Source organism: Megalobrama amblycephala, linkage group LG2, assembly GCF_018812025.1.
Source record: "Megalobrama amblycephala isolate DHTTF-2021 linkage group LG2, ASM1881202v1, whole genome shotgun sequence".
In the NCBI taxonomy this organism is placed as follows: Eukaryota; Metazoa; Chordata; class Actinopteri; order Cypriniformes; family Xenocyprididae; genus Megalobrama; species Megalobrama amblycephala.
Window position 1 is genome coordinate 58134845 of NC_063045.1, and position 21311 is coordinate 58156155.

General features: G+C 37.1%; 1 protein-coding gene, 1 long non-coding RNA gene and 1 pseudogene across 3 annotated transcripts; 1 reads left to right on the forward strand and 2 right to left on the reverse strand.

The window, feature by feature from the left end:
• Positions 1-2154: 2154 nt before the first annotated feature.
• Positions 2155-10196, reverse strand: LOC125262439 (B-cell CLL/lymphoma 7 protein family member A-like). Of its 2 annotated transcripts, none has more exons than XM_048181206.1 (6): positions 9978-10196; positions 8823-8904; positions 8639-8732; positions 7614-7763; positions 3229-3329; positions 2155-3141 (listed from the first exon to the last, which is right to left on the reverse strand). In XM_048181206.1, exons 1-6 carry the CDS (start codon positions 10067-10069, stop codon positions 3070-3072), a joined length of 591 nt encoding a protein of 196 aa, XP_048037163.1. In that variant the 5' UTR covers positions 10070-10196; the 3' UTR covers positions 2155-3069. The 2 variants fall into 2 exon arrangements, with proteins under 2 accessions (XP_048037163.1, XP_048037164.1); XM_048181207.1 differs by lacking the exon at positions 9978-10196 and adding an exon at positions 9451-9580.
• On the forward strand, positions 9530-14224 carry LOC125262440. The gene is made up of 3 exons (XR_007183563.1): positions 9530-9625; positions 13814-13892; positions 14093-14224. It is a non-coding gene; the product is annotated as an uncharacterized LOC125262440 (long non-coding RNA).
• On the reverse strand, positions 13405-21134 carry LOC125262438 (annotated as a pseudogene).
• Between the last annotated feature and the right edge of the window lie 177 nt (positions 21135-21311).

Consider the following 21311-nt stretch of genomic DNA (forward strand, 5'->3'; position numbering starts at 1 on the left):
TTAACTAATAATAATATTTTTAATTATGGTGGTTGGCTTTGATCATAGATTTGATCGTGCTGTGCTGTGCTGTGTAACAACAAAAATCAGCAGGCCCCCTTTTGGTGCCCTCTGCAGGCATTTGTTATATTATATAATGTAATTTTAACTTTTCAGGGGAAAAAACTCTTGATGTGTTTAAATATGCAGATTGGCTTGTTTTGGTTAATTTACAAGAAATCTACAGATGCAAATAGACGGATGGTAGTAGGCTTAAAACAAATGCGTAGGGTTAGGGTTAAGTTCTTTCCATTACAGTAAAAGTAGACATTAAAGCAAAAATAGACCAAAATCTTAAAATTGTCCGCTACATAAAAGAAGTATTCCAATAACCAAAAGAATTAAAAAATGTATTGATTTGTGCAAAATAAACAAATTATTAGTGAAACTATGTCCCTCTCCTTGGTGCAGTCATTTATTCTAAATATAGCTACTTGAAAATAGTTGCTGTTGCTCTTGTGATAAACCTAGTGAATACTAAAGAAGACCATGGTCTCTGTGTGAACTGATTATTTTGTAGAAATCTGTGGAGTATAAAACAATTGCGTGAGTGTGAGGGAAGTCAGGTTGTCTTAATATATTTCTCATAATAAGTAATTATGAGAAGTGCCCTTTTTTCCACTTGAGCCCCTGCCCCCCAAAATATCTGTGCACGTCCCTGGTTATATAAAAAAACGCGGTTATATTCATTTGAGTTGTTAATTTTTTACTTTTAATAATATAGGTCTACCAGCTAATATGGCTCCTTGTATGTTTACAGCATTAGATTTTTCCTTTGAGAAAAATTAACATATGGCTACTGTACCTGATGATAATCCAAATTAATCTTTATTAAACAAGAGAATAAATCAAATAGCAATCTTATGAACTGAAATCGTGAAATGTGTATCAAACACTTAATAAAAACAGTAGCCTACCAGTCATTTTTTGTAGACCCACTGAGGTAAGACATTTCACGGCGACTTACATCAGTAGCTTTTAAAAGTTATGGAAACATAGTAATGTTATAACATTTAGGATTTAAAGGGATAGTTCACCCAAAAATGAAAATTTGATGTTTATCTGCTTACCCCCAGAGCATCCAAGATGTAGGTGTCTTTGTTTCTTCAGTAGAACACAAATGATGATTTTTAACTCCAACCGTTGCCGTCTGTCAGTCAAATAATGCTAGTGGATGGGAACTTCTACTATAACAGTAAATAAAACTTGCTTAGACAAGTCCAAATTAAACCCTGCAGCTCGTGACGACACATTGATGTCCTAAGACAATTGAAGTATATGCGCGAGACATCACTGCCGCTGTCAGAGCGCGATCAGACCAAACGAATCGAGTGATGAATGCAGTTGGACATAGTGGTGTATTAGAGGTAAAAAATGATATAAATACTGTTCGGTTTCTCACACAAACCGATCGTTTCGTGTCTTAAGATATCAATGTGTCGTCACGAGCCGCAGGGTTTAATTTGGATTTGTCTGTCGTGTTTTATTTACTCTTATAGTCCAAGTTCCCGCTGACTTGCATTATACCACTGACAGACGGCAGCGGTTGGAGTTAAAAATCATCATTTGTGTTCTACTGAAGAAACAAAGACACCTACATCTTGGATGCGCTGGGGGTAAGCAGATAAACATCAAATTTTCATTTTTTGGGTGAACTATCCCTTTAAAGTGTGGTCACATTTATCGTTGTTAAGCTGTTTTTCGTGGCGAAAGATTTCCCAAAGGTGATTTCAGCGGTTGGACCGTACCTGAACAGGCGCATCATTTGAATTCAGTACAACGAATTAGTTATGGTGAAATAAATCTTATATTTGATCAACCTCTCTTCACTTTCTATTACTTTTATGTGTAAGGCAAATGCTTTAAATTATGTTTGTATCAAAAACATTTCGGTGACAATTAATGCTGTGTACAAGATTGCCCGTAGTAATGCGGTAAAATGTCGTTAGGGGGCGTGCAATATCAAATAAATATAGGTCTCGTATTGAATAAAACGTTCTCAACATTTTCAATTCTTCAATTAATCTTAAATTGATTTTTTTTTTACCAACAAAAAGCATACAAACACTAAACTACAGAAAATAAAATACTATAAACTCAACAGACTTCGATGTGTTAAAGTTTTTTTTTTTATTAAAACAAATTGAATATGCTAAAAACAAGCACTAATGATGGAATAAATAAAAGCAAAATTAATCAACTGTACAAGACAAAATCATTTCAAGAAAACATGGTCCCAATGTATCTAGAGTATTTCATCATCATGAGTTCTTTGTACATCAGATTGAAATCAGTGTGGATTTAGTTGAAAAATGACATTGTTTAAATACTGCCAGATTGTGTTCAGTGAAGTTGATTTATCATCCATCGATCAAGAATTAAGTTCCAGCTCAGCTGGTTTGGAAATGAGGTATATATTGAGTCATTTTGACATTTAACAAAATATTCTTCCTCCCCCGATGGTAAAAAGCAGTGATGCTTTTCAAAAGCGTAAAAAAAAAAAAAAAAAAAAAAAAAAAAAAAACATACACCTAAAATTTTAAAAAGTAAAAAAAAAACACGCATCATGGAGCCAGAAGGCACACAAACCAGTAGAGAATCTATGAACAAACCAAGCACCTGCACTATAACCATACAACAACCTTTGCGAAGTAGTTAGAAAAAGAACTAGTAGACTCATTGAATTAAATAATAAATGACTTAAAACAAAGATGATCACAGCAGCAAATCCATCTTTCATCTTGACAAATCTATGCAGTGCATTCACTCTCGTTACTGTTAAACTAACGCTGGATGTCGCGCATGAGTTTGATGGAGCGAGGCTGGAGGTGTCTCACAGGATCAGGTCAGTCTTTCGGCCTCAGTTCACCAGCACAGTGACGTCTGCAAACTTCCACTCCAGGTGAGAAGATGAAGAACAGGGTGAAGCTCTACTTGAAGATCAGGAATAGTTTGTTGAGTGGGACGCTTTTTCCTCATTGGTTTGCGACAGTGACGTGTTTAAAATATGTGGGGGCAAACTAGTCAGCTTTAGTCATCCAAGTCCTGAGAAGATGATTCTACTTTGCTTTTCTTTGTGGGTGGAGAACCATCTTCACTTTCCTAAAATACACAAACAAACTGAACATTTAGTCATTTTCTCAAGTCATTTCCAGTCTCAGTTATTTTGAAGGTGAGTGATGTTTTCACCTGAGTGTTTGTCGAGGTGTCTGATGGCGACTCCTTCTCCTCTAATAACTGAGTATCTTTTTTGCTTGTTGAGGTCTCTGAAGTGGTGGAGTTACAATTCCCTGTGAAAATAAAACACAACCGTGATTCATTACATTTACTGTATTTCAGCTGTATTTCACTCAGATACAGCGTTTCGAATACCATCTATTCCAGCAGGATTCTCAATTCTGGCCCTCAAAATCCACTTTCCTGCAGAATTTACCCACAACCTTGATTAAACTCACCTACCTGCAACTTTCTAGTAATCCTGAAGACCTTAGCTGTGTTCAAAATCCCCCCTATACCCTCATTCACTATTCCCAACATTAGTCCACTAATATAGTTCACCTTGAAGGAGTGAATGAAAATGAGTGAGTGAATTTTGGGACACATGAGTGCACCGGAAGGGTTGCCACCTTTGCATAGTTTGTGCTTGCTGTTTAATAATCATTTGAAACTTAGCAAACTGGCAGCTCCAGTAGTAATGAAAAGATTTATCTTGAACTCTGTCATGGAAACTAGCATGTTTAAACCTTAATTAAACAATTTAATAACCAAGTAAAAAGGAATTTATACCTATATGACATTATACTGTATCCACATTGGACCAGCAGTTTAGAAAATGGATTTCAGACGCCATCTTCTGGCGAGACGTGGGGATTCATTCAGCACGACTCTCGCAGTGCATTATGGGTATTCTCTAGCCATTGGCTGCATCTGAAAAACTTAGTCAGCTGACTTGTCTTGTTGCCTACTTGTTGTAGGCAGCGTTTGGGCATGAAGGCACCTCATTTTGGACAGCCTAACGCTTTTGGTGGATCCGAAATGGTCAATATTCATATTCATGCCTTTTTATTAATATTTATTTTAATCATTTATGGCTTATGATTTATCAGTTTTACTTTTGATTTCCTATATTTATGTACTCATACTTTATTAATTCTTATCATATTTTCAAGTATTTACTAGTTATTGTACCTTTATGGTTATTCTTATTTTATATTTAAGAGTATGCTTGTTATGTTCAATTGTTCTTCAAAGTGTTCCGGTTTGACAGGTCACACTGACACGTTTGTGGTTAGGTATTGGACGCCTGCCAAGTACTGCAGAAGTGATGTTTTTCAGAGTTATTGCTCATTTGAATCTGATCAAAATATGTCTGCTGACATTTGCAAAATTCCCTAAGGGTTAAAACAACTATTTTTGACACTGGACCAGTGGACGACGTAATAGGGTGAAATTAACCTTTTTCATTTTAACAAAAACATCAGTTTGAATGGGTTGGGAATCTCCCTGTATGCTTATGGTATAATATGGACTGAGTTGTTGATAATTCAGCTTTTGTCTTCCTTTGCTCTCCTGGGCTTCTGCTTCTTCTCTCTTATCTGCAAATGTCTTAAAGGTGCCCTAGAATTAAAAATTGAATTTATATTGGCATAGTTAAATAACAAGAGTTCAGTACATGGAAAAGACATACAGTGAGTTTCAAACTCCATTGTTTCCTCCTTCTTATATAAATCTCATTTGTTTAAAAGACCTCCGAAGAAACAGGCGAATCTCAACATAACACCGACTGTTACGTAACAGTCGGGGTGTACGCCCCCAATATTTGCATATGCCAGCCCATGATTGAGGCATTACACAAGGGCAGGAGGTCTGGATGTGCACTGCTGAATCAATCAGACTAGGTAAGCAAGCAAGGAAAACAGCGAAAAATGGCAGATGGAGCAATAATAACTGACATGATCCAAGATAACATGATATTTTTAGTGATATTTGTAAATTGTCTTTCTAAATGTTTTGTTAGCATGTTGCTAATGTACTGTTAAATGTGGTTAAAGTTACCATCGGTTTCTTACTGTATTCACAGGAGACAAGAGCCGTCGTTATTTTCATTTTTAAACACTTGCAGTCTGTATAATTCATAAACACAACTTCATTCTCTATAAATCTCTCCAACAGTGTAACGTTAGTGTTAGCCGTTAGCCACAGAGCATAGCCTCAAACTCATTCAATATCAAATGTAAACACCCAAATAAATACAATACTCACATAATCCGACGCATGCATTCAGTATGCATGACGAACACTTTGTAAAGATCCATTTTGAGGGTTATATTAGCTGTGTGAACTTTGTTTATGCTGTGATAGAGTCGAGAGCTCGGGAGGGGGCGGAGAGCGCACGATTTAAAGGGGCCGCAACCTGAAATCGTCTCGTTTCTAATTATGCCCCAAAATAGGCAGTTAAAAAAATTAATTTAAAAAAATCTATGGGGTATTTTGAGCTGCAACTTCACAGACACATTCAGGGGACACCTTAGACTTATATTACATCTTTTAAAAAAAAGTTCTAGGGCACCTTTAATTATTGTTCTTCCTTTTTGTATATTCTGAACTTCATCTTTTAGATACAATACTCAGATTTTAGAACGTTAATTTACCTTTTGGTTTTATTAAATATTTCCATTATCGATTGAAGTTTGCGTGTGAGGCAAAATTTAATTGTAATGAATAAATAATTTTTCATCAACGTTATCATCTGGCTGGATCTCGTTTTCTCAAGTTTCTGCATCAGGTTTAATGATGTACTGCAAAATAGTGCTAGCTGATTGAGGTGATAACTAAGCGAATATTTAATTACTACAATAGTAATTTCTCGCTAGAAATGACATCAAAAGTGAAAAACAATGGTCAAAAACGTACATTTAGGCCCCGTGTCCACCAAAGAATTTTTAGCTAGCTGACACTAGATGCTCTGCATTTTTTTTTCTTTTTTCAGTTGAGACGCTTTGTTGCTATGATATGGAATATCCATGGCACTGTTACTTGTAACTGATTTCCAGATAATTTGTTTCAGACTAATTATACACGAAAACAATATGCTTAAAACTGGAGAAGTTTTTCCTTTGAGTTTTCTGCGTACAGACAACTCCATTGTCAAAATGATCCCTATTCACACGGATCTGCAAAAATGACTAAAAACGCTGTATTCTGCTGCCAAGGCCATTAGATGGCGATGAAACACCAAAAACTGAATATGCAATATGCATGTGCATGATTCGCGTTTTTGTTGTTTTCGGAGACTGTTTTTAAAAACTTGCACTATTGAAACCTGTTTTCAAAAGCTTGCATTTTTTTTAGGCACTCAAACCGGCTGTTATTGTGTAAATGAATGGCCAAAATGCATTAAAGTCGTAATGAAATCCAAAATTGACCCTATTTACTTTGTTAGCGCATATTACTGGTCTTTGTTGGTGAACAATTAATCCATGCAAGTTAATACACAGAAAAAATTTGTTTGTCGTGTTAATCTTTAATAAAAATCTGAAAAGTTACTTCCGGTCTGGAATGACGTTCCTTCTTCTGATGACGTCAGTTTGACGGCTTGGGTTGAAAGCGCTTAAAACAATCCCCTCCAACCGTTAGTCTGCTATGAGCCAGAGATAAAGAGGAGCGCAAAACTAAAACCCTGCCATCTATTCAATATTCCGTTATTTTATATAATATCCAATATTTTACACCAAGAATGTTGTGACAGTTGGTCGGTGTTGTATTTGTACCGCCCCTCCTCCACTCTGATTGGACGGCTGGCTAAAAAGTTACAGTGATGAGCGCAGCGTTTTACATGAAGTTGAACATTCTTCAACTCGAGGCAACTGGTAAAAAATGCTCAGCGCCTCGTTACGCTCCTGCCGTTTAAAAAAACGCAACGCTCCCATTGAAAACAATTGGAAAAGTATGCTAGCCACTGGAAAAAATGCTTTAGTGGACACACGGCCTTACACACAAACTGACCACCATCTTTATTTTTTAGCTCAACTCTCACAGAATGGAAAGCACAGGATTGTGGGATATCAAAGGCAGTGAAGGATACATCTATGCTGCCTTCAAAAATCGATCAGGTATCTCAGGAGACAGGAAGTGAAGCTAACTTTGCATTCGGATGTTTCTTGATGCATTTCTACCTTCCTTCAGTTTTCAGATGCAGTCGTTGAGTGTACATCAGTTGTACACTCATTATTGCGCTGCATTATGGGATTGAATGAGTGCACTTGATAACGTCCACTATAGTTTGGGACACCACTACAAATGGCTGTCCCCTCAAATAGTGCACTATTTAAGGGTATAGGGGGCGATTTCAGACACAGCCCTTCATTAGTTTGTTCAGGTGTTTGATTAGGGTTGGAGCTAAATTCTGCAAAAAAGTGGGCCGGAGAACACCTGATCTATACGAATAAATAACCAAAGTCAAGCTCCTTTAATATTGTGTCTGAACACAGCCTTAGAGGACATCTCCAAAAGCCTTAATACACTGATTTGTGTAAGCATGAGATTTATTTGTGTGATCACAGTGGTTTTCGCACCTTTGTCAGGGGATGCCGTATGTTCTGCCTTGCACTTGTTTCCATCAGCGTGAGCAGCAGCAGTGGCCTCTGGTGTCGGGCTCGTGCTACAGCTGTTCTCCATCTTCACTGGAGAGGAATCGGCTATTGAGCTCTGATTACTGTTCTCATCTATAAAAGAAAACGCAGCTTGCCATTTAAGGGTCAATACTGTCAAATTATGGTACGCACATTCTTAAAATCTTGGCATGGTTAAAGGGTTAGTTCACCTAAAAATGAAAATTCTGTCATTTATTACTCACCCTCATGTTGTTCCACACCCGTAAGACCTTTGTTAATCTTCAGAACACAAATTAAGATATTTTTGTTGAAATCCGATAGGCTTCAGTGAGGCCTCCATAACTAGCAATGACATTTCCTCTCTCAAGATCCATTAATGTACTAAAAACATATTTAAATCAGTTCATGTGAGTACAGTGGTTCAATATTAATATTATAAAGCGAACAAGAATATTTTTGGTGCGCCAAAATAACGACTTATATAGTGATGGCCGATTTCAAAACACTGCTTCAGGAAGCTTCAGAGCATAATGAATTAGCGGTTCGGAGCGCCAAAGTCACGTGATTTCATCAGTTTGGCGGTTTGACACGATCCGAATCATGATTCGAATACACTGATTCATTTGTGCTCCGAATCTTCCTTAAGTGTTTTGAAATCGGCCATCACTATATAAGTTGTTATTCTTGTTTTTTTTGGCGCACCAAAAATATTCTTGTCGCTTTATGATATTAATATTGAACCACTGTACTCACATGAACTGATTTAAATGTTTTTAGTACATGAATGGATCTTGAGAGAGGAAATGTCATTGCTGGCTATGGAGGCCTCACTGAGCCATCGGAATTTCAACAAAAATATCTTAATTTGTGTTCCGAAGATGAACAAAGGTCTTACGGGTGTGGAACGACATGAAGGTGAGTAATAAATGACAGAATTTTCATTTTTGGGTGAACTAACCCTTTAAGAAACGCTTCCTCTGACTGACCGTGCATGTCCATCATTCCCGGAGAGGAACTGTTCTCTGGAGTCGTCACCTCCGATCCGTATTTCTCCTCTCTGCCCTTCTTCTTTTTGTTCTTCTGTAGAGCGGGAAAAGAGGCCAGAAAGAATATCGATGAACTACAACTTCATAAAAGGAAGCAATACACAATAGTCAGTCGCACACTTACATCATCTGACTTCGTTTCAGTCACTGGGACCCATTTGAAGATACGTAGTGAAGTGTCTCCAACCGTCACCCATTTTTTCTCCCTGTGAATTTAAAAAATAAAGATCTGAAACACAGAAACAAGTACTTTGATGGCAAAATAGCTATTTGACTACTGGTAAACATTATCCAATGGTTGTGTAACATCAGCGGAAAAGGAAAATCATTAAGATTAACTCACATTCTGATTTAAAAAGGCAAATATTTTCATTGCGTATTAAGAAAGTGAATGAGTCATTATTGATTTTGCATTGACTTTAAGTAAAATGCACTTTAATAAACATGACATTTTTATTTTGATACAGAAGTACTGTTAAAATAGCATACCATATTATAATATATGATGATAGCCATATGCAACACAAATAATATATAAAATGAAATTGGATAATTAAAAAAATAGCAAATTAAAAAGTCATCCTATATATATATATAAAATATGTAATCAAAATGCATGATTACATTATTGCACAAGATGCAATATCATCAAATGTTTGCACTTTGAAACCCGATTGAAATATTTTCTCATATGAAATGAAAATAAAAACAAGCAAACATTAATTTTAAATGTATAAAAATAACAATCTTACATAAAAGACATCTTTTAAATGTTGCTTTAATGTTGATAATGAAATATCAGGCATGCCGTCGCTAACTTCCCTGTCCCAGCCCCCACAGCGCTCCATGTGTTCAGTTTTATTTGATGTAAAGAGCTGCATTTCAACTCACTGTGTGTTACAGTGACTGTGACTCTCGCGTGCACAGGTGAGTTTATCTAGTCTTTCATCCCCCAAAACGCACAGATGTTACACATCACAGTGCGCCAAACTGCAGAGAGAAATGGCTTCATGTGACTGCAACGAAATGGCTTCTGGGTTCAACCCACTTCATCTCCATCAGAAACCTTTGAAATCCGCCTCAAAACATTCATTTTTAGTGTATGGTGTCGGGTGCGCGCACAGCACCTGGCGTGCGCTCGAGTTCACTTGGAAATTGCGCTCAAAAATGACCCATATAATTTCACTCTCTGTCCTTCTCGTTTGTTCTTTCTCTCTCCTCCCCCACAAGCGCATTTTTTTCTCCGGTGGAACAAACAGGGCTTTTCCCGCGATCTTACCATTTTCGCACTTTCTCAATAGCGGCCATAACGCGTTTGATGTCATCTTTGGCTCTGCTCCGGGTCTCCGCGCGCACTGACCTGCCAGACATTCCCGCCGCTCGATAATATTTTTAAGCTCGCCGGCAGTTCACACACACAATGCGCGTACACACTCACGTACAGTGAACGCTGGGCCGGGAGCGCGCCTGCGCCAAATACACAACGAGCGAGTCCTACAAAACCCCATTCAAAGTCTTTTGTTCTTTTGGCGTGTTTTTTCATCTGCACATTTTGCGTGTCATAATTAACGAAATCTTGTACAAGGTTCTTTTTAATGTATAGGTTTGTCATTTGATAGCTACTTTTATCAGTAAGACAATGCGTTTATAAAACACTAAATGAAAACGTGATTTTAATTCGGCATTTCATAAAATATTTACTATTTAAATATTCAATATTAATATCCAGAGGCATTTGGCATTTTAAACAATCATAACAATTATTGATATTTTTGATATTATCAATAACTTTTAACATTAATATAATAAATACTAATATTAAATCCATAATAATATTTTATTTTATATTTAATAAAATATTTAGTGCAATATTAATACAATACAAATAATAATTAGCAATATTAATGTTTTGTTATAGACAAACTATACTTCAATGCAATATGTTTACTTAAAAAAGTGAAGAGTGAATTTAAGTAACTTTTTATGTAGTAATTGTGATTTAAAATAGTTGTTATATGGGAAAAATACAGTAAATACAACAACAACAACAGCATAGGGCCTGTAGAGATTATAGTCAATAAAAAATATTGTCATTGAATATTTGCATATAGTGTTAATTTTATTTCATTTTGATTTTTACAATTAAATGATCATAACTATGAAAAGACATCTATTTAAGTATTATTGAAGTGATTATTTTAGATAAATTGACAGAGAATGTTGCTAAATATTATAAATGTGTATGAAGGTTGTCACAAATAGACTTTTTAATGTCAAATTTTTACACTTAAAAATATTGAGTAAATTTTAAAGGAGTGAAATCAATTTCTTATACTGCACTATGAACTGAGTAAATGTACAGGTGCATTTCAATAAATTAGAATATCATGAATTGTTTGTTTTTTTTGCAATTTAATTCAAAAAGTAAAACTAAAATATATTGTAGATTTATTAGACATAAAGTAAAATATTTCCTGACTTTTTTGTTTTCATTTTGATTATTACAGCTTGCTGCTCATCAAAATCAAAAATGGAATGTGACACGAGCGCGGGAGAAGCGCTTGCTTTGTTTTTGTTTGCTCTCCTGCGTTTGCTGTTGTATTTTTGCTCTTGTTTAGTTTGATTTGTTTATTGTGTGTTTTCTTCATTTGAAACTTTGCTCATCATGCTTTACTACTGATACTGTGATTATGGCGTGACTCGACTCTCGGTTTTTCCAGAGTTTGTTCAAGTCCTTCTCCGATACATAGTGATGGGACCAGGTTAGTATGTCACGTGACTTACACCTCGCAGCACTTAGAGTAAAGTTGTTTAAACACACTAGTTTAGGAGCGGGTGCCAATTTATGTATTTATGTTTGTTAGTTAGTGTAGATAGCGGTGTTCTACACTGAAGATGTTATTTTCCTTGCTTTCTTTTGATTAGTTTTAGAATTTGTTGGGGTTTAGTTAACTTGTTTTGTTTTATTGATTTCTTTGTTTTAGCACCGCTCTCGTCCCTCACTTTGTTATCGTTTATTTTACTTTTGTATATAATTTGTAAATAGGTATTTGTTTGTTTTGGATGTATGTTTGGTTCACTGCTTTTTGTATCATTGGGTGTTTTGTTACATTGAATTATTTTCCCTTACTAAAAGCAACTACAAATTTAGTTCTTCTCTGCCTGTTTCTTTACTACACACATCACATCTCCTTAATAAATGAGTCCATTCTTTTAACAGCTTTTTAATAGTTAATCTTTTCTCATGTTACGTCTCCATATCCTCTAGACGCCAGGGGGACGTAACAATCAGTATCTCAAATTATTAGAATATTTAATTTCAAGTTCTATTAAAATTACCATTCTTGGGGTATAAATACTGGGTTTAGAGTGCTGTGCCAAAGCATATTCATGGAAAGTTGAGTGGAAGGAAAAAGTGTGGTAGGAAAAGGTGTACAAGTGAAAGGAATGACAGCAGGCTTGAGAAGATAGTCAGGCGAAGCCGATTTAAGAACTTAGGAGAGCTTCAGAAGGAGTGGACTGAAGCTGGAGTCAGTGCATCAAGAGCCACCACACACAGACGTCTTCAGGAAATGGGCTACAACTGTCACATTCCACGTACCAAGCCATTTCTGAACCAAAGACAACGTCAGAAGCGTCTTACCTGGGCTAAGGAGAAAAAGAACTGGACTGTTGCTCAGTGGTCCAAAGTCTTCTTTTCAGATGAAAGTAAATTTTGCATTTCATTTGGAAATCAAGGTCTCAGACTCTGGAGGAAGAGTGGAGAGGCACAGAAACCATGTTGCTTGAAGTACAATGTGAAGTTTCCACAGTCAGTGATGATTTGGGCTGCCATGTCATCTGCTGGTGTTGGTCCACTGTGCTTTCTGAAGTCCACAGTCAACGCAGCCATCTACCAGGACATTTTAGAGCACTTCATGCTTCCTTCTGCTGGCAAGCTTTATGGAGATGCTTATTTCATTTTCCAGCAGGATTTGGCACCTGCCCACACTGCCAAAGGTACCAAAAGCTGGTTCAATGACCATGGTGTTACTGTGCTTGATTGACCAGCAAACTCACCAGACCTGAACCCATAGAGAATCTATGGGGTATTGTTAAGAGGACGATGAGAGACACCAGACCCAACAATGCAGATGAGCTGAAGGACGCTATCTAAGCAACCTCTTATAACACCTGAGCAGTGCCACAGGGTGATCGACTCCATGCCACGCCGCATTGATGCAGTAATTCAGGCAAAAGGAGGCCCAACCAAGTACTGAGTGCATAGAAATGAACATACTTTTCAGAAGCCTGACATTTCTGTTTAAAATATCCTTTTTTTAAAAAAAAAAAAATTGATCTTATGAAGTATTCTAGTTTATTGAGATACTGAATTGGTGGGTTTTTGTTAAATGTGAGCCAAAATCATCACAATTAAAAGAACCAAAGACTTACAGTACATCAGTCTGTGTGCATTGAATTTATTTAATACACGAGTTTCACAATTTGATTTGAATTACTGAAATAAATGAACTTTTCCATGACACTCTAATTTATTGAGATGCACCTGTAAGTAAAACAAATAAGTAGATCTGAGTTACTGCATTTGGTACCATAACAAATAGATAACAAATACAAACAGTAGATAATAATTGTGGGTAAACATTTAAAAAACAATATTTATGAGTAATATTTACTATTCACCTTTGTAAAAGACACTCCACAGGTACACATGACATTGGCCTTTATTCTCGATGAGTACAGCAATACAGCATATTTTATACCATTCTAACGTGTATACAATATTGCCTACCTTTAAATTCATATAATAAACATTTTAGAAGTAAAAATTAAACATTTAAAAGTAATTCAACTGGTCTGTTATCCCATTTCCACCGTATCAGCGCTGGTTCTTGTGCCTGAGATGTAAAGTCCTCGGCAGAGTTCAACAAAGTCCTTTTGCACAGTCCATTCCTGGATCACCCATTCCCAGTAGGAGTAAGAGACTGTGCCCGTGGAGCAGAGAAGCATGTTTTCTAAGTCCTCTTTTCGGAATCCTTTTATATTATATTTCAAAATGATAAAGATATGTCTTCAGATTTAGTCTAAGAAGCACATTGTCTGATCTATCAACAGGTGTGTCAGTTCTCACCTGAACCAGACAGCTCAGAGCAGCATTCAGCCCAGGTCCCAACTGACAGAGAACAGAGCATTGGTTGGTCTCTCCTTTCTCCTTTTTTACTGAGATTTAAACAATTAAACACTTTAATAATTTAATCTGGGACAAATAACATATCTGTTTTCAATTCATATAACCTTCATATTGATATGGTAGAAGCAATATGTCTTTAGATTTTCTCTGAGAATCACTCATTAAATCTGCAGCATTACATGATTATGTCTGTTCCTTCAAAGGGATAATGCAGGTGTGGACCTGTCACTCAAACAAAAAAGCAGCCGATGGCATTCAATGCCAGGGACCAAGAGTTGGAACCAGACAACCTTGCTCGGAAACCTTTAGCTAAATTTGCTATTTTTGTATGAAGCTATTTTATATGAATGTATAATAAAATCTAAACTGTGTATTTATTTATTCATTTAAAAGAAAGCATTGGTCACGATAAGCAACAGGTTTGTGAAATATTGGTAACACTTTACTTAAAGGTATTCATTATGTACATTATAATGCATTATGTTTTTTCATAAATAATTGTAATAAAAATTAAAATGAATTATAATTTTCTGCAGATTCCTTGATGATTACAAAGCCACTGTATTCTTTTTTAGAGTTCCTAGAAGTTTCATGTAGAGTTTCTTGAGGGATCCACTGAACGCAGGGCTGGAAAAATAATAAACGATGGGATTGAGTACGCTGTTGAAGTAGGTAAAGCAGACAGTGGTGTAAAAAGCCACATTTGCATCAGTGAAATAGTGGCACTCGTTATGCCAGCTCTTCAGCACCCACACTGCGATACGAGAGACGTTGCTTGGGAAGAAACATATAATGAAAACCAGAGCAACTGCTAAAATAAACTGCACTGCCCTCTTGATTTTGCCCTGTGTGTCCACCGTCTTACTTTTCAGTTGCCATGTAATACAAGCTGTACAATAGCTAACAATGCACGTGGGCACAAAGAACTGGATAACGTAGAATGAATTGTGCCAGTCAGACAATGCATTGCGTCCCAAACATATGTTGAAACTCTCACACTGTGTGCGGTTGTTTCGATAGTAGAAATGTTTGTCTGTTAACAGGTAGACAGTCATGGCTATGATGAAGACCCCAAATGCCAAGAGACACCCACAGGGCGTAACGCAGACCCATGCGGTTGATGCGGTTGAGAGGGTGGACGATCTTAAGGTATCGATCCACAGCGACGGCAGTAAGGAAGAATATACCAGCAGCTCTGCTGGCGGCCAAAAGAAACAGCAAAATACGGCAGAAGGCATCTCCGTAGACCCAGTCCTTGCCCCTTCGGTAATAGTCGGCCCTGAAAGGAAGGCAGAAAAGGACCACAGTATCCGCCACAGCCAGGTGAGCTAGATAAATAGAATTGGGCTTCCAGGTGTCCCTGTGGTAGAAGAACATCGAGAGGGCGAAGACATTCCCCATAAGGCCAAAAATGAATTCAACATATAGTATAGGAGGTAGGACTCTGTCCACGATGGGTGTATTGAAATCGCAGCACTTTGAGGAGTTGTCCATGATTCTGATTCTGCTGTAAAACCAGCCGAGAGTCGGAGAACTTCAGATCTTTATTGTTTGGTCTCTCTTTCATTCAAATGGTGCAGGTAGACCGTGCGCTTATTTTAAACCCTTAAAACCATACATGAGTGGATCCTCATATATGAGACCAAACCTACAAAAAAAAAAAAAAAAAATGTTATCAACAGGAATTTAAAGTGCCCAATTATGGCATTTGAAAGGTTCCTATTTTGTTTTAGGAGTCCCCAACAACAGGTTTACATGCATGCAAGGTAAAAAAACACTTTCATTGTCTTATAATATGCATTTATTTTTACCTTATTTGCTCAACGACTCCCAAGCGATTCGCTCAACAATTCATTTTTCCAGACCCCTCCTTTGTGTGACACTAATCTGCTGTGATTGTTCGTATTGATAAAGCACTGCAGTTGTACACCAACATATTGCTCTATTCTTTATCATAATTCCAAGTAAAAACAGCAACAAACATTTGACACATTTCTAGACAATTGACCATTCGCAAAGACTTTAGTTACTGTTGCTATGTCCGACAAGCCATGCCGATGTCTCTCCACACATCATGTTCTCACAGTGAAAAATATATCGCGGAGCAGAGAGGACACTGACAACGAGTTCGACAGACAAGACAGAGCAGGTTACTTTTGATATAAAACAAAGTCTCAAATTTCAAATTTTGAAAAAATGTAAAAGAAATTTAAACAATAAATACTGTTTTGTGTCATGACAGATCGCTGTAGTGCCTCAGTTCAAGCGGTTTGTGAACCGATCATCTCTTCCTATTAGTTCATTTATAGCATCAAATAAACATGATTTGAACATCATAAAGAATATTGTTTCAATCGTGGAAAGACGTCAGTACACACCATTTTTCAAGTTCAAGTCCACCTACATTAATCTGCTAACTTCCCTGACTGCTTTGTCGGACAAAATGGCGGATTCGGAGTTACGATTGGTTAGATCGCCTGTCACTCAAACTCCGAGCGAACACTATTGCTGTTAGCTGGTTAGCCGGAGATCTACAAGCTACGCGGAACATACACAACAGACACAACTAAATGCGTATTGTGCATGCTGAAAATCCCTTTAAGACAAGTCATTTCACTCAGAGGCCATCTTTGAAACGCCTCTCGGGCATTCAAGTGCAGCTCCTATCTCTTTGAATGGGGAAACATCAAATTCTCCAAAGCTGTTTGCCAAGCTTTCGATTAAATTTCATATTTGAAATCACCAATGAAATCTGACAACAACTGTCTCATAAAGTTTGTTTCTAAACGCTCGAATCATGACAAAAACGGTATTCTTCAGGCTGGATCAAGCTAATGTGCATGCGAAATACTAAATTGCACGTCTCTTGTCTCATTTTGGAGGCGCGCGTCTGACTGTTTCTATAGGAACCGGAGCTTCTAACGGCCGCTGCAGTGACTCGATGACTTTACCAATCGGCGATTGGCTCTTGTTTAGAAGGCGGGACTTATTCCGCCATATTGCATGTTGCACTTTCTCCCATTCAAAACAATACAAGAGTGATACGTCTTGTATTATGGACCCTTTTCACGGACTGTGAAGATGCGTTTTAACAGTCATCAGCATCGTAGATCTTGCAAAGTTTTTTATGTTTTCTTTTTTTTTTTTAAGTATTTACATTTATAACACTATACTAGTATTGTATTACTTTTTCATTAAATTACAAAAAACTAGTTAACGCTGCTGTGAGGGTGTTTCTAATACAGCGGCTATAATGGGAGTGACGGTAAAGTTGACATCTTTCTTTCTTCTGACTGTCGTTATCAATCGATCCCTTTTTTTTTTTTTATCTTTTTGAAAGTTGTGAAAACACTGTTGTTGAGTTTTTCTTTTGCTATTTGAGAACATGGGAACACAAAAAATATATGTATTCTCTCATTCACCACCATGGAATTTTACCCAACTATGACAACTTCCGCTTCTGAGAAACCCGGAAATGTGAAAAGGGTCTATTCTATAGTCTTTGGCATGCTACAGGGAACATAACAGCAACAATTATTAATCATACTTAGAGGCTGTGAATCGGAGGAGAAAGAAGCTGGTCCAAATAAACTGGGTACTGACCCATCCTTCAATAACAACCGGCTTGCGAATCCGTCCTTGAACGCATTTAGGTTGAAGAAGCAGTTGTCAGTAAAATGACGGGAACACAGCACAAGGTTGGGGCTTACTGCTGTGGTATCGTTGTAAAGATGAACTTCAACCACTGAAAAAAATTGTTTTACCTTCACATTGTAGAGCACAGCGTCTTCTCGACATTATGCTATCCAGTATCCACGCTGCAGTGTTTGAGGGGGTTCAAGTTTTCCCTGGTGTCTGCGCACGCAATAAGTGGGTGGGCAATATGCTAATGTTTCATCTTGACGTCACAACAAACGACTCGTTTAATTGACTCAGAGTCTACTCTTACTTTTGAGAGACAATAACGGCGCGCTTTCAGATTTAAAACGTTGCAGGATGTTTTCATTCACTTAGAGCTATGTTACACACTAAAAATCCATAATAGGGGCACTTTAAATACAGATTTAACACTCACATCAAAGTTTGAAATTAAGATTGTATTCTCTATATTTCATTTGTGATGAGTTTTTCTATGATAATTTTGTTCACTTCTCAGTTTTCCTCTGAAACACTTTTGTCATTTTCTCAAGTCATTTCCTGTCTCAATTATTTTCTTCTGTTTTGAAGGTAAGTGATGCTTTCACCTGAGTGTTTGTCGAGGTGTCTGAAGGTGACTCCTTCTCCCCTAATAACTGAATGTTTCCTTGTTGAGGTCTTTGAAGGGGTGGAGTTAAAATTCCCTGTAAAAATAAAACACAACCATGATTCCTTAGATTTATTTCAGCTGGTAGAACTCAGATACAGTGTTTCGAATACCATCTATACCAGCAGGGATTCTCAAATCTGGTTCTTGAAATCAACTTTACTGCAGAATTTACCTCCAAACTTGATTAAACACCTACCTGCAACTTTCTAGTAATCCTGAAGAGCTGTCTTCAAAACCACCCCCTATATCTTTATTCACTATTCCCAACATTACTCCACTAATATAGTCCACTTGAAGGAGTGCATGAAATGAGTGAATAAATTCGGTGCGCCAGAAGGGCTGCCACTTTTGCATAGATTATTTCTGTATGAAATAAACTATGCAAACTACAGTATGCTTTTGCAGTTTATTTCAGCGTAATATCATACAGGAATTTAAAAGCAATTGGATGGGTAAATTAGCCTCTTCATCCGTGAAATCTTGAAGAGCATATTTTCTTTTAATTTGACTAGGTATGGATAACACATTTCTGATAAACTTATTTGTGAACTGTTTGCAGAGTGGTCTCATTTCTGATATAATGTCAGAGTGCATAACAGATTGTTGAATCATTGTTTTCATGGGTGCCGGGATGGCCTTTATCACTCTATTATATTCTCTAAATGGGCACTGAAAGTTAAATTTATCACAGAAATCTCTGTAGTACAACCAATTACCAAAATTATACATCAAATGTGTTACTGCCTATATTATCAGCTAGAGAAAGATGCCTAATATACACACATCAAATGTGAATTAAAGGATTAGTTCACTTTCAGATTAAAATTTCCTGATAATTTAATCACCCCCATGTCATCCAAGATGTCCATGTCCTTCTTCAGTCGAAAAGAAGTTTTAACAATAAATGCTCATCTTGAACTAGCTCTCTTCTTCTTCTCTATTTGAATTCCGGCAGTGTAGACACTGCTAAGTGTATTACTGCCCTCCACAGGTCAAAGTTTGAACTAATTGTTATATACTTGCACTAGCACATTGAATGTGACAATTTAGTTCAAACTTTGACCTGAGGAGGGCAGTAATACAGTGTCTACACTGCTGGAATTCAAATAGAGAAGAAGAAGAAGAAGAAGAGAGCTCAAGATGAGCATTTATGGTTAAAACGTATACAATTTATTTTATTTTTTTTAGAAAATGAGCAATGGTTTCTCTAGATAAGACCCTTATTCCTCGTCTGGGATCGCTGTAAACTGTAATTTTGACCTTCAACCATTTGGAGGCCAGTGAGGTCCACAATATATAGAAAAATCCAGGAATGTTTTCATCAAAAACCTTAATTTCTTTTCGACTGAAGAAAGAAGGACATGGACATCTTGGATGACATGGGGGTGAGTAAATTATCAGGAAATTTTAATTTGAAAGTGAGCTAATCTAGTGAGCTAGTTGCTAGTTGCAATTTCTCAATAATAATAGTAAAAAAAAAAAAAAAAAAAAAAAAAAAAATATATATATATATATATATATATATATATATAATGAACAAATCTAAATTTATATGTTTCAAATCATAATTTTTTGTGTATAGAGGGTATGCACATGACGTCACCGTCGACCGTTACGACTGCGGTCACGCCCACTGAGTGGCACAAAGACAGTCAGGCAGCATTGGTTTTCAGCGTGAATGTAGCGAAAAACACACAAAACACTTCCAAAACGGGAAAGAGCTTTGCGATTGACTGTTCAAATAGCTTTGACACAAAACCTGAGGTATATTTAAAGACTGCCGAAAGCTACAGAAAAAAGAAGCAAATGGATCACTGCAATTCACAGAAACGGCTGGACTCCAGGCAGAGAAACATGGATTTGCATTTATCATTTTGTCAAATTGTTGGATTTTGAGGTAAAATCACATATTGTATTGTGTTGACAACTCATCAATTAAATATTTACCATCTTATATTCTGCATAATTGTGTGTTTTTAAATAAACACTGACAAAAACTATACAAGTTTTAGGGCTGGACGATATGACGATATATATAACATTGATATAAGTGATTACTCGGATTTAAACCTACCTATATTGTAGTTATATAAAATATTCACAGGCAGATTTGCTTTATGTGTTTCCCCCGCGTCGAAATCAGGCACATATAAATGTCAGGAAACACGATTCCTGGCTGCATGTCAATATCCATCGATTAGGTTTATTTGACAAGTTGTAAGAAAAACTTTCGAGTCCAACTTGTAGTGTAATCGTTTGTTTTACTCGCGTTTTCGCAGTTTCCCCTATTAAATCCAGTCATGCAGCAGGTTCTTTTGCCACTCAGTCCAGCTGAGGGAGCGCGTTCTGGCGGGAAAGTGACGTCTATGCATACCCTGTATTCTACGCAATAATGCCGTTTTGCGTCATGGTTACGCGGTGACGCCATCATGCAATGACATGACAACATCATTTAGCAACAAATCGGCCTGCCTTTATCAACTTCCCCTGAAAATTAGTTGGCAACAGTGGTTCAATTTTATTTGATGTAAAGAGCTGCATTACAACTCACCGTGTGTTACAGCGACTGTGACTCTCGCGTGCACAGGTGAGTTTATCTAGTCTTTCATCCCCTAAAACGCACAGATGCTACCCATCACAGTGCACCAAACTAAAGAGAGAAACGGCATCGGTTCAACCCACTTCATCTTCATCAAAAACTTTTGAAATCACCCTCAAAACAGTCATTTTTAGTGCATGGTGTCGGGTGCGCGCACAACACCTGGCGTGCGCTCGAGTTCACTTAGAATTTGCGCACAAAAATGACCCATATCAATTCATTCTCTGTCCTTTTTCTCTTCTCCCCCACAAGCGCATTTTTCTCCTGTGGAACAAACAGGGCTTTTCCCGCGATCTTACAGTAACATTTTCGCACGTTCTCGCCGGCAGTTCACGCGCACACTCGCATACAGTGGCCGCTGGGCCGGGAGCGCGCCTGCGCCAAATACACAACGAGCGAGTCCTACAAAAACTCATTCAAAGTCTTTTGTTCTTTTGGCGTGTTTTTCTTGAAAAGGTTCTTTGTAATGTATAGGTTTGTCATTTGGTAGCTACTTTTGTTAGTAACACAATACGTT